This window comes from Protomyctophum bolini (genome assembly GCF_963924005.1).
Source record: "Protomyctophum bolini genome assembly, chromosome: 7".
Lineage (NCBI taxonomy): Eukaryota > Metazoa > Chordata > Actinopteri > Myctophiformes > Myctophidae > Protomyctophum > Protomyctophum bolini.
The window spans coordinates 32572878-32587723 of NC_137868.1; the positions used below are offsets into that span (position 1 = coordinate 32572878).

Genomic DNA, 14846 nt, shown 5'->3' on the forward strand with positions numbered 1-14846 from the left:
AAACTACAACATTGTCATTGTATTGATCACTGGTCAGGTCAGGTGTATTGCTGATACTCCACGCGATGGTGACGCACAACGAAAATGTGAGAAGCTTCTGGCCTGAAAAGTGAAGCCAACACCTTGCAAAACCATAAATTGCACACAGCGGTACTGTTACTCATGTACAATTTTGTGGTATTCTTTTTGTACTTTTCTGGAGTATTTCCAATTTTCAGGAATTTTCCTTCTAATCTAATTTAACCTTCTAATGAAATGGGACATTTTGCATGATGAATGCAAGTACATTTTGATACCAATACCAGTCAAATTTGAATTCTGGACTTTTACTTGAAACAGAGTATTTCTACATTGCTGTATTGATACATTTACTTAAAGCCTGTGAGTACTTTTTCCACCATTTGCGCATCTAATAGAAAATGCCATTTACTGTCCTGCCCTCCAACCTAGAGGGCGAATACAGTCGAGAAAGAGCGCACACTCTACGTTCTATACAAGCTGTTCTGTGTGCTGTATACGTCCCATATGAATGTTTCAAACCCAGCCCTATTGAATGCAGCTCATATGTAGAGCACACCTGCTCCCTGCTCACTCGCTTGTGTTATACAGTTCAGTGATTCATGCCGACTGATTTGCTTTAAAGGAGAATACCACACATTTTCATTCATTCATTTGTATTTTTCCTAATGTTGAGGCTATAGGGTCTGGTAAACACATAGCTTACGGCTCTAACCAAAACTAAGAACATTTAAGATCTCTAGGTTCTCCATTGGTAAAACAAATTTAAAATTGTCAGACCCAGACGAGGTGTAATAGACATACGTAGGCCTATTGACGAACAAGAAAGTACAGCTTCTTCCATGGAAAATCATAGCAGTTACTCGAGCACCATGACTCCATCTGTGGAGGGGTTGATCAACATCTCAGAGAACCAGTGTTGCATTGGTCATTGCACGCAGTAGGAGCACAGGCACACACATGCATCGATTTAGAACAACCCTAAAGTTAACGTATCAACATACCGTAGTTTACAAAAGCTACCGTGTTAAGCGACGTGCACGTGACATCTTTAAAGTATCCGTCCCAACACCAATTGAACACTGCAGAAAACGGAAGTAGGAACATTTGTCTTAACTTCTGACTGGCATATGCAGTAGTTAATTGTCAAAAAGCTGTCTATGCCTAGTTTTAAGAGCGTAGGAATGATATTCTTCAGTCCTGAGATGTTTGCCCATGCATTATGATGGAGATAAATCATGTCCTCACCCATAGAATCCGTTCTCAATATGTGACGGTATTTAGCTGTACATGTGTTTCATCGCAGTGATACATCACGCTAAACTGCAGTGAAAAGTCACCCTTATGTACATACATACGTATGTATGCAGTGTAACAATGTAGGCATAATCCAGAGCGATTTACAGCAAGCAAGAACAAAACATGGTAATACATAAAAATAGTAATCATGACTTATTATTAATTAATAATGATTAATGAATTATATGTAAGCTAAGAACCTAACAGTGGAATATCTATATAATGAAACTATTCGTATACACTATAGAGTGGTACAGTATGTCTACATAAAATGCTATCTACGTTAAATAAGTTGAGCCTATGCATACACCTGTAAGGTCGTCGAGGCTAGGGCAAGTACAGTGCATGTACATAGAGTACATAGAGTATATAGAATACAAACACACACACACACACACACACACACACACACACACACACACGCACACACACACACACAGAGCCCCAGAGAACAAACCAATGCTGACTCTGTCACACTCCAGTGACTCCCCGCAACAGACATCTGTGGTATGAACAGCTGACAGTCTCAGAAATGCCACTGAAAGATGTTTTTTCTCTGTCTCTCCCCTCTAAGTGACAGACAGCAGCACTGTGTTGTCCTGCACTCCTCTGACAATAAAAGTCTGTTTACAATCTGTCAAAACATCCCTGTCATACTCAGCATTGTGGAATCTGTGACAACGGAGCATATCCCATTACCAAGCTGTCATATTTGTTTAATATACACACATATTATGCGTATAGGAAGCAGCTACACAAAAAATACATGTTGTACACATGCTAAAATTTTGCTCAAAGACTAGTTACTAGTACTACTATTACAACCAGGCAAGGTCAGCCATATGCCATTTATCAGCTCTTTTAAAGGCATGTCCTACCATTTTTATGCAGACGACATACAAATATATTATTCTATATATATATATATATATATATATATATATATATATATATATTCTATTATTCGCAAGAGCCCTGCTGATTTTAATTTGAACATTGTGTGTCTGTCCGCAATTAAGGCCTGGATGTCAAACAACTACCTCCAGTTAAATGAGGCCAAAATTGAAGTTCTTATTGTTGCCCCAGTGACAGCATTATTTATTAAGGTATTGGGTCCCTCAAGGACAAAGTGTGTCCCAACCTCAGAAACCTGGGTGTAAATTAAGTCACTCGTACATGTTTCTTCCACCTTAGGAATACTGCAAAACTTCGCTCACTGGTCTCTTTGCCTGAATTAGAGATGATCATTCATGCCTTTGTCTCGTCACACTTGGACTACTGCAATTCACTTTTCACCTGCTTTAATAAAACAACCATGAGTCATTCAAAATGCTGCAGCCAGACTGCTAACCAGGACCAGTAGTAGAAGGTGCCACATCACCCCAGTCCTAGCCCAATTACACTGGCTTCCTGTACAGTTCAGGGTTCATTTTAAGGTCCTAGTGCTCACCTATAGAGCTCTATATGGTCAGGCAGCAAAATATCTAACTGACCTTGTCCACCCTGTGTAGACCATCTAAAAAACAATCTGTTTTAGATACCCAAAACCAGGACACACATGATTGTTAGTAAAACACTGTATGGTTTTGCTGTTTACAACTGATTGTGTCCAGATAGCTCAGTTGGTAGAGCTATTGCCTTTGGACCACAAGGTCCACAAATCCGGGCACTGCCAAGTCAGTGTATGAGTCTTCAAGAACGCCTCCAATCAAAACTGACTGCATATTGTTCTTATTGATTATGCCGTCCTACTTGATCCCGCCTTATCGCCATTTGCTTGTTTTTGTTTTTATTCTCTGCATGTAAAGCACTTTGTGAGTTTTCTCTGTGAGAAGTGCTATATAATATAAATGAAAATTGACTTCCTTACTATGAGGCAGCACAGATCTATTGTATTCTGTGACCATCCAATCCATCCATGTGTTACTTGGCGCCCTCTGCTGTTAGTGCTGAGTACTGAACACACACACACACACACACACACACACACACACACACAGCCAGCCTACATAATAACAGGGCAAAACTCCATAGACTACCGAAAAGTACTCTCAGGAATACAATTTAAACGAAACCTCAAAGCAGGTACAGCTTCATTGTAAGATGCAGTGGATATATTTCCATATAGTCACTAAAAGGAGGAAATGTACGCACGCACACTCTCTCTCTCTCAATCTCACTCACTCACACACTCTCTCACACACACACACACACACACACACACACACACACACACACAGTCACACACACACAGTCACACACACACACACACACACACACACACACACACTGCCTGACCCCAGCCTGACCCCACACAGGCTGGTTCAATCATTCAGAGAGAGAGAGAGAGAGAGAGAGAGAGAGAGAGAGAGAGAGAGAGAGAGAGAGAGAGAGAGAGAGAGAGAGAGAGAGAGAGAGAGAGAGAGAGAGAGAGAGAGAGAGAGAGAGAGAGAGAGAAATAGAGAAATAGAGAAAGAGAGAGAGTAATTGCATGGCACTCACACAGCATTCTGGGTTATCTGGAATGTTTTGTTTCGGCTACAAGGTTTATATAGGCTACAACACCTTGATACCAGGCTGGTAATTTAAATGCCTAAAAAGTCGACCTTTAACTCTTGTAAACACTTCACTCTTCAATGCCTAGCAGTTTGAATTTGGTTTACCTCAGCGTTTTGTCTAACAAATGCAATTTTGGTTAATTAAAGTAGGCTACAGCAAAAATCAAATTTAAGACGAGCACAACACCCGCAATAGGAAAAATGATATTCCCCATGAAGTTCAAAATATACAAACATGAATGGCCAAAAATGTGTCTGGAAATGCAATTTCAGCTTGTTCTTGATTTTCTATGCCTTTTCTCTTCTGGGTGGCTGTTTTCTTTTTTTCTTATTTAAAACCCTCTCGCTCACTCTCTCTTCATCTTTACCATCACATTTTTCTTTGTAAAGCAGAGTCCTAGTCTTCCTAAGTGATATTTACTGCTTGGTTAATGCAGCGGGCTGCAGCCAAGCTGTGTTTTAGTGCCCCTGTCCTCCACACAGAGAACTCACAGGGCTATCCAGATATGATCTAATAGTCTTCTCTGTTTGTTTTTTACCAAGGGCCAAGCACAGAGCGGCGCGGCGCGGTAAAACACAATAACAATGGCCAGGCCCTTTAGAGGTAAAGCGGCAATCCGTAACCTTTATGTTTTTCGTCCGGCATTCAAACCCGGGTCCACTGCATGAGTTTCTGCTGCTCAACCAAGACGCAGTGGAGCTTCAGGCAGAACTACTTGTTAACCAGTAGATGTCCTCAATGGAGAAGTAGGGAGACCTGACCACCTCCAACCACTGCAGATGTGCTAGTTATATTGTATTAATATTGGCTGTATTAACAGTTTGTTCATTAAAATAACTACCGGATTGTGGTTTAATTTAACTCAAACTTTTGTTCACTCTCTGAGTTACAAAAGGAAAATTAACACTGACTGAGTGAACTTATTAATAATGGTCACTATAAAAATAATCATTATACATGTTTTGTCTAACTGTTTCTGCATCTATAACTGAGCATGGGTGGTATATGACCAGGGCTAAACTCACTAACGCACGCACACATGCACACACAGTCACTCTCACTCACTCACTTACATTATACAATTTCAAGCCTTTGTCCCCTGCTACAGTATGTTGGTTATGTATGCCATGCAGTCACAACAATGTTGTGTGTGTGACGTGTGTGTGTGTGTGTGTGTGTGTGTGCGTGCGTGCGTGCGTGCGTGTGTGTGTGTGTGTGTGTGTGTGTGTGCTTGCGTGTGTGTGCACATGCATGCGTGTGAGGCATGTGTGTGTGTGTGTGTGTGTGTGTGTGTGTGTGCGTTTGTGCTATGTGTTGATAATGGTGTGCTTGGTTGCATGGCCCCCAAGGCAGAACTCTCTTGATACACACAAATTCCAATATTAGGGCCATTGTTGTGTAATCCTGCACACAGTGGTCGAGGGAATGAGGTCATTATGTGTGTGCACGTGTGTGTGTGTGTGTGTGTGTGTGTGTGTGTGTGTGTGTGTGTGTGTGTGTGTGTGTGTGTGTGTGTGTGTGTGTGTGTGTTCGCACGCATGTGCGTGCATGTTTTATTTTATTATTTTATTTAACCTTTATTTAACCAGTAAAAACACATTGAGACTGTGTCTCGTGGAGATTTCACAAAGAAAATGTGAAGGTGACCCATTAGAAATACTTCCTGCACAGGGTGTGCTATAATGCATTGCAAGAGCAGACCATCTTGTATAAGATCATCTTAATCACATCATCTTTAATTCAATTCAATTTTACAAAGAGGCAGACTAAAAGAGAGAGAGAGAGAGAGAGAGAGAGAGAGAGAGAGAGAGAGAGAGAGAGAGAGAGAGAGAGAGCGGCAGGGAGGCATAGCGTGCATCAATACTTCACCCAAGCCATCAGGGCTCAGATTGATGGAGCTCATTACAAGAGAAGAGAGAGAGAGAGAGAGAGAGAGAGAGAGAGAGAGAGAGAGAAGAGAGAGAGAGAGAGAGAGAGAGAGAGAGAGACTCACTGGCAGAAAATTAGGGAAAGGGTGTGGAGAGAAAAGAGGGAGCGGTAAATGGACGATCAGCACATTTCACTAGTATCCACACATGCTTGACTGTTTTGTTATACTACTGTGTACATAAAAAATAAACTGCACTATTATTGTTTAAAAAAAAAAGCAAAGTATTATGTTATATGTACAAGTATATTACACATATTAAGGCTACTCTTTTGTAACCCTATAGTTCTCTGATAATATAAGTGAGGCTTCAACAATAATTATGTGTGTTGTCTCTGTCGGGTGGAAACCTCATATGTCCAAAGCTGTTACCTTTCAGGATTCAAATAAAATAAGTAGCAGATATACAAACTCAAAAATGTGTCGCTTTACACTTTAACACTGCGCTGTGAGCTGTGGATTGTGGATCTGCAAATGTTGATGCTTTTGTGTGACATTGTAGTATGATCAAGTAGGGCATTTACGGAAAAACATAAACAAAAAGTTTAAATATGGAGAAGAGGTTTCTGGCCAACAGAAACGATATAATACTTCACACAGTATTATAGTAATGACTAGAGTGTATATCTCTACCAGAGAATCTATGATGTCATATTGATAATTGATAATTTGTCACGGTCTGCTTCTCGGACCGTGAACTTTGACTGTCCTTATTTATATTTTGGACTATAATGTATTTCTGTCATTTATATGTATTTTCTCATGTATTCTGACTGTTTCTCTTTGGTTTTCTGTTACTCTGTTGTTGCCTTAGTTTTGTGTATCTTATTTTGTAGTATTGTATTGTCCTTTTAGTCCCCCAGCCTATCCTAGTGTTGATTGTATTTTGGTTCCACCTGTGCCCTGTTATCCTGTGTGTATTTAAGTCCTGTGTTTGCATTATGTTCTTGTTTGTTCGTAGTTCCCTGTTGAGTGAGTTCCTGTTCTGCCTCCTGTCACCTGCATTTGGGTCCTCATCCCTACTCATCGTGACATAATTAAAGATGAAGAAAAACGTTACAAAAATGACAACCAAGATGGTCCATTTGCCCGGCGCCGTGATGGTATATTAAATGCCGCCCCAGGAAGCGGCAGATGTTTGAATGTGTTGTTATAGCAACCACAGATAGGACCTCTGAGGGAACCTAGAAAGATCTGACCCTTCCTCTTGCAAAAACAAAATAATATTAAAAAAGTAAAAAAATGTAAATGAAAATACAAGCATAAATAACTGCATAAAACTGAACATGTTGAAGTTTGAACTAGATTTCTAGCACAAAGTATGTGGAAGTAGTTAGATGACAACAAAGTGACTGTAGTGTAGAGAACTAGTGTGTGCTCACTGGAGCGAACAGACAAAACTTCATATCAATGACATCATATTGATGACTTTTTCCTCTATCTTTGCTGAATACACAAGCTCACAACGTGTTGTGATATTTATGCTATTTCTTGCCAAATATTTGCCCCAGAATTGGATCGCTAGGGTTAATGTGGTTAATGTGCATGATAGATCTTCTTCTTCTTCTTTTCCTTTGGGCTTTTCCCTTCAGGGGTCGTCACAGCTAATCATCTGCCTCCATCTCACCCTGTCCTCTACATCCTCTTCTCTCACACCAAACTTCATCACCTCTTTCTCTACATGCATAAATCTCCTCTTAGGTCTTCCTTCTACCGATACACTCACTATCCCTCCTCTGTATCAGTCTCTGGCTTTAACTCCAAAGATAAAGGTTTATAATAATAAACGTATAGTTTATACCGATCTGAGGTTGATCACATAAATGAACTTGCAACAACAGAACTTGCAACAATTCGCTCTGGAAAAAAGACAGAGGGAAGCTGAAGACAAAATTATAAAGTTAGAAAGGGCAGGACTAGAATAGTTAAAAAAAGTTAAATTCAGTGGCTGAGCGTGCGAACGCGCACACACACACACACACACACACACACACGCACACGCACACGCACGCACACACACACACACACACACACACACACACACACACACACACACACACACACACACACACACACACACACACACACACACACACACACACACACACACACACACACACACACAAACACACACACACACACACACTTTGCTGCATGACTTAGTAGGGTCCAGGAGGAACAAACTGCCGAAGAGCTAATTAAGGAACTTCTAACCGTTCTGTGCTAAACATGACAGGTCTTTCTCTCTGTGCCACCCTCGTTTCTCCTTTCCTAACCATTATTTTCTCCTCTCCACATTGTTGAACAAAGTCTGGGTCAGGACCCAAAGGAGGGCTCTGGCTATATAGAATTGGGCCGCTCCAATAGTTTTGGAGGAAATAAGCTGGGCTTATAACCATTGAGCCTTGTCAAATGATTAAACTACTTTCACGTAGAGTAAAAAGTCTTGAAATGCCGTTGTCAAGGGCCTACAACCCAGACTCTCTTCCACTCTCCTCTCTAATGCAATTACAGTACAGCTGCCTGATTTATATCATACTTATAAATGAAAAACTACATCATACTTATAAATGGATTCACACTATCCGCATTCAGACGGTCAGACCTACACTATAGCCCCCTGCAATGCGATTCAGAGGTACACATCTGACTCCTCAGACAAGCACACTCTGGAACCACAGTTTTCTAGTCAGGCAAAGATTTATGTAACCCTCCATGCTGAGGCTTCCCTTTCTCTTCACCAGCTGACACTACATCATCAGTGAAGGTCAGAGAATGTAATGAGGACAGTTTGGAATGGAAGCAAGTCATAAATGAAGGGTGGCTGAATCCAACAGAGGAGCCGCCCAGTCCAGACTTAAGCATGCTTTGACTCCAAGACGCTATGAACGACACATCACAACTCAGAAACCTCACAGATATAATGCTGCTTTATTTAAGCATGTCTGGTGCTAATAGTTCCAAAAACTGAACTGTTCTCCCAAGCCATCTCTAATTCGCCTTGTTGTGTATTATAAAGGCAATGAAACTATCTTACAGGGTAACTGACCGTGGTGTCACATCCGCCCCAGCTGGAGATAGCCTCCTTTCTGCTCTCGATTTCCCATAAAAAAAAATTAATCAATCAGTTTACCTCACTGTTGGCATGCAGGTCCTTCTGTGTTTGTGTGGAAGAAGGAGATGGTGTAGACAAGAGAGGTGAAACTCCTCTGTTTTTGGTCTGTTTCTCAGGTGGAGATGTGGGCCATCCAGTGAGACTATCTGGAGAGAGAAGCAAACCCAACAATGGAACAACATACCTTCATAGTTGTCTATAGTTATATCTGGAGTGTTCATTTAACGCCGGATATGTAAAAATGAAGCCGAACACACAGCAGATTTTACCAATTTTGCATGTTTGTGCAGATTTGTACAAACATTTCACACACCGAGGCAAATCAAAGTACTCTGAGATTCCCTGTGAATGAAAAGTACAATACAAATAAAATACATTATGATTATTATTTAAGATAAAATTGACAAAAACAAGTTCATCCCAGATTCCCAGCCTTACCATAGCATAATAACTGAATGTGGATGTGAATGTGATATTTTAATCCTACTGTAGAAACAGTTAGTGTCTGGGTTTCTGAGGCTATGTACCTAATGACGGTTCAGAGTGTGGGAGCAAGTCATGAGATGTATTTTGGCCCTAAACCATTTAAGTGATCTGTAGACAAGATTTGTTTTAAAAGTAAATTATATGTCTATGCTTGTCTTTGAACTATGGCACTTGGCATTCTGAATGAGCTATGGTTGCAAGAAGACTATTGTAGTACTCCAACTAACCTACTGGATATATGAAAGTGTGAATTTGTTTATCTAGATCTTTTTTGTACCAACTTTCAGTCTTTCTGTACCAAAGACAATTATCTCAGTTTCATCCTTTTATTTGAAGGAAACTTTGGTACATCCTCTCATTGATTTGTTCAATGCATTAACAGTGAGTATAATCACTTGGTGAGAGTGTATATACTGTATATATAATTGACTGTCATCCGCATAGTTATATAGTAAGAGATCTTTCTTTTTCATAAGTAGGCCTAGTGGCCTAGCACTTGTCTGGTTGAATTTCAACACATTTTTACAGTGCTACACTGGCTGAAATTACACATAATGTACACTACAGTATACAGTATGGTATACAACCTGTAATTTGAGACATGAGGCAGATGTTCAGCAATGTGTTAGCTCAGTGCTGTGGCAAACCCAAACCACCAGTTAGCGTTACAGAGGTTGTGGAGCCATTAATAAAAGCTTTGGTAATGTCAACAATGACTTCACTGTCTTTAATTTTCACAATAAATAAAGTGAATTGCTGCTAATGATTATTAAGTGTTTATAAGACAGGACTAATGAGCCTGGAGAGATGGAGGGTTATTTAAATGATAAATAAATGATATACTCCAATGTTTATACAGAGTATATATGTTAATTAAAAAAAAGTAGGCCCAGCCCCCCCATCTCTCTTCCCGTTTCTTGTCAACCTACTCTAGTGTATAACTATCAATAAAGGCACAAAGCTAAAAAATATCCAACTCCTTATCCATATCCAGCAAATATCCAGCTCCTTGCTGCCCACCCCTGTGGGTTCCTTAGAGCAGTGGTTATCAAACGGTGGGTGGACTCGGGACCACCAGAGGGGTCCTGAAATGATTTTGGGGAGGTCCACTGATGAGAGTGAAGTGTCAATTTAAATTAAAATAAGAGGACCATTACTACATCAAAGCCTGCGTCGCTGGCGCAGGGTTCTACTAGGGAGAGAGAGAGGGACAGAGAACGACGATGGCTGATAGCCGCCAAACAGGATGAACAGGTGAGGCGTGGAATCACAGGTGTTTTCACGCCGTTGGTGATGGCAAACAGGGAGTGTCTGAGAGATATTAGACAGTTAGAGGGTGCTCTATTTTTTCATTTCAACTCACCTGCGTGTGCATCGTCACTCTGTATGTGGTTGGGGCCACTGCGTTTGGGACTCGGGGACTGCGACTGGGACTCGCCGAGGCTGGACCTCGGGCTTTGACTCCCGGACTTCACGAAGGCCGGCTCCGCTTGGTCGACAGTGGTAGACGTGCAGCGCTGACTCCAGGATTTGATTCTCTCTATGGGGTCGCCGGTCTGACTGTGGCTGGGGCTGGGGCTGCAGGGGCTGTGGTTGGAGATGTGGTTGTGGCTGGCCGTGGTGCTGTGGTACTGCGTGGTGAGGGCCTGGCTCACATTGTGCTGCAGCATGCTCAGACACTCGCCCAGGCAGCTCAGCGTGGCAGCAGACGTGGCTTTCAGCAGCAGAAGGTCCTGCAGGGCAGAGTGGCAGGAAGGGAATGGAAACAGGACAGAAAGTATTCAAATACAGTATTAACAACCACTTAAGTCTTGTATATATCGGCTTCTTGATTCTAGATAGTCCCCCAGCGATATTATACCCTCTCTATACACTAAACTATCTTGTTGAACAAGCTCACAATTTTTTGCAACTCAATACACTGAAAGCAGACATGGTGCATTTGTTTGTTTAACTGTATGTGTTTTCTTTTGTTTTTGTTTTGTTTTTATTTTTTTTATTTTTTTGTTCTGTATTTATTGTTGTCAAAACATTTCCTGATAAGATTTTTTTTGTATTTGTGCTGCCATGGAGATGTGTGTGTGGGGGGGGGGGGGGGGGGGGGAATATATGTCAATAACTGTTTTGAAATTACTTATTGTGCTGTAAAGAAAATCAATAAACATAATATGTTTATTGACACACAATTTTTTTTAAACATATTATGTTTAAAAAAAAGATATATTAAACATTAACTTCATTGAAACATTGATACATTCTTTATGCACCGATATAACGGTCATCATTTTAGTTATTGGCAATAGCGGCCTTAAAAATGCAAAATTGGTATCGAACAGATATCAAAATAATATATTTTGGTTTTAGCCGATAGAAGTCTCACATCTGCATTCTGCACTTTTACAGTTACTGTATAAGAGGTGTGAGGTAAACCCTACTTGAAACTTGTATTGAAATATCGCTCTCGGTCAATTTGACCATCGGATATCGGCCAAAATGTCAACACCGTTCATCCCGATAACATACAGTATACTACCAATATGGGCATTATGGGTAAGGACAGGTTTAGTTGTATTTGCATGTACAAAGAAGGTAATTCTGCATAAAACTATATTTTAAAGCTCTCCTGTGTTGATATTTCCCCATCCATCCTTCCTCTTCGATGTCTCCCTTTTGACTTATAGGCCTACCTGTCCATTCAAATTTCAAACTCTAGACGGGCCTGCCATAAAGTTATTAGTGCAGATGCGCCCGGCAGCCTGCGAAAACTAGAGTTCTCAACAGGCCAACATATACTGTATGGAGCTGACCTGTTCTGACATTCCATATGTTGATCTGACCTCATCAAACCCTGTACACTCAAGACATGCTCCTTATATAGCCAGTTCAGAATTCATTCCATGTTGATCAGACCCCCCATGCCAAAGCGCCAGCGCTCGCCCAGCAGTCTGCCGTCAACGAGGCGGATGCATGCTTCTCGCCCTCAGGTGTCTTATTGGTCAATAACTTTGTCAGGTTATATTGTGGATTCCATAATATTGCCTCTTCGCTTGAATTCATTTGTTGACAGGAAGTACACTGCCATTCATAAACTGCCATCATGATTGAGAATGCCTAGTATTCTCAAAATCAGCTTCATTGGCAGTGAGACAGAGACTGTCGGCTGATAACGGACAATAGTCTCCAACCTAATTGCTTACTTAATTAGTGTCACGTCTGCCACACCTACCCGGTCTTCCTCCCCTTCTTTCTAATTCTATCCTCTATTATAGGAGTGGAGACAGAGATGCAGGAGAGGAGGCGGAGGCAACCACAACCTACCAGCACTACTATAAAGCCTGGTTCAACCCTTCACACCCTGCCAGATCATCCGTCTCTGTTGGACCATAGTCAGTCTTGTTCCACCACCCGGGCTAGCAGTATCTTTCCACCTCAGTGTGCTATTCAGTTACTTACCTCTACCCTCCTGTTTTCACAGTGACCTTCTACCATACCTGGATCCGGACTCTTGCCTAGTTGCCTGCCTCTCCTGCCTCTGCTCTACTCCTCATGTTTGGAAGGATAATTATAAATAAACCTATATTCTATACTGCAACTCCATCTTGTCTGTCTCCTGTCTGTACCTGGGTTCAAGCAATCATATATATGACAATTAGTTTGCTGAATACTTCAATGTCTGTACTCAGTAGTTTATGGTAATTCTTTCTGATTATTATTAAAACAATGTGGAAATAATGACTCCATTATCAGAGATAATTATCAGGTCAGCTGTCCTTCAATACCTCATCCAAAGAAGAGAGAGGTCCACCTCGTGGGGGCAGAGACTCAATAGAGTTGACCAGGTTCTTCTGTTGGCCTTCAGCCTGGTTTATCACCTAGAGAGAGAGAGATAGAGAGAGAGAGAGAGGCTGGAATCAGGACATACACATTCAAAACACGAAATCATTTGGAGCGATTTCTCTAATGCAATTAGCTTGTCATTCTCTCACTGCCAGAGTGATGCATCGTGTCAGCCAGTGAGCTGCAGTCAGTCTTCACACTCTTACGTCAAGGGAATTCCCAGTAGACAGCAAACATGCTACGCCATAAGACGATCACAGCGAGAGGATAAAACATCCACCCACGGGTTGGACAGTGAAACTCATTCTACCCACCATCTATCAGTGTTGCATATAGCCTGTATGAAAGAGAGAGAATAAAGCTAGTGGAGAGTGTCATGAGTGCATTGAGGGTTTGAGAAAGAAAAATAGATAGGTAATGTGTGAGATGTACCCTGAATGAATGAATGAATGAATTAATTAATTAATTAATTAATGGACAGATGGATGAATGAACAAATTAATTAATTAATGAACAGTTTCAAAAGATGGGGAAAGAGGAATAATAGAGTGCATATTGCGTAAGAGAGATAATGTGAAACTGGGGGGACAGACTGAGAAAGTGAGACATGGAGAGAAAGAGAGACTGAGAAAGAGAGACTATATGGGGGTGGATATCAGAGGGAACTTGTGAGTTTTCTCACCCTCCAACTCCACTCCTCTGCTCCTCTGTGACTTCAGGAGGCAATTATCAGTGACACCAGTGCTGCAAACCAGGGCGACTGGGATAGCACGGCTTGTTTTAGTCGGCAGTGAAACGATCTGTGTGACAGATGTCTATACCTCACACACAAGCACTCGTGTGTCTATCTAACACACACAAAAAATGTACACACAAACATGCAAGCAGCATGTAGCCTACATAAACCACATCTATACATTGATTTGTTTCTCTCTTAGATCCAGAGCACACATGCATGCACAATACACTGATGAATTGAGCACAATGAACCACAATGATACCATATTGTTATTCACCCCCCCCCCCCACACACAACACAAGCCTAATTTGTTCTTCGTACTACAACGGCGTTGCGATGCTGAAAATAGACGATTTTCGAGCAGAGACAGAGCAGTCACATTTTTAGCTTGTCTATCAATTATTTGTCTGTTTCATTGATGTCACACTGTGCAAAATAATTGATATACTCTGTCAAATAATTCATATGTCGCCGACACGTCATACTATAGGAAATATAAACCAGGCTTCAGTGCATCTATGTGGTTCCGTCTCTCTCTCACACCACTCAGATCTCACACAGGCTTCTCCTCCCTGGGGAAGGTGAGTCACCACCAGCACTCCACAGAAAGAGCCAACACAACACAACTCTATAATAATTAGTCATACGTCATTCACACACACGTTGGTTTCTTGTGCGGCGGCGTTGTGTCTCCAGTCGCAGGGGACTGAAATAGCACCGCTACGCATAGAATTACAGCTCATGTCCTCCTGGCTTCTACCGTACGAGGCAATGCCCCACAGGAAGTCATTTTCTTCCCTGTCATCTTCCTTTCCGATTGATTCCCTTATTATCCAGTCATGACTGGGAAACGATAAATTGAGCAA

At 41.4% G+C, this 14846-nt stretch overlaps 1 protein-coding gene across 1 annotated transcript in view; it reads right to left on the reverse strand.

Moving 5' to 3' along the window:
- The window catches only part of osbpl10b (oxysterol binding protein-like 10b), a gene marked incomplete at its 5' end in the record, with an annotated part of 66512 nt that overhangs the window by 27928 nt on the left and 23738 nt on the right, over positions 1-14846 (reverse strand). Inside the window, 3 exons of the mRNA XM_080768729.1 lie at positions 8937-9064; positions 10768-11137; positions 13184-13276. Coding sequence (XP_080624855.1) covers positions 8937-9064; positions 10768-11137; positions 13184-13276 — 591 coding nt within the window. The remainder of the gene's footprint in view (positions 1-8936; positions 9065-10767; positions 11138-13183; positions 13277-14846) is intronic.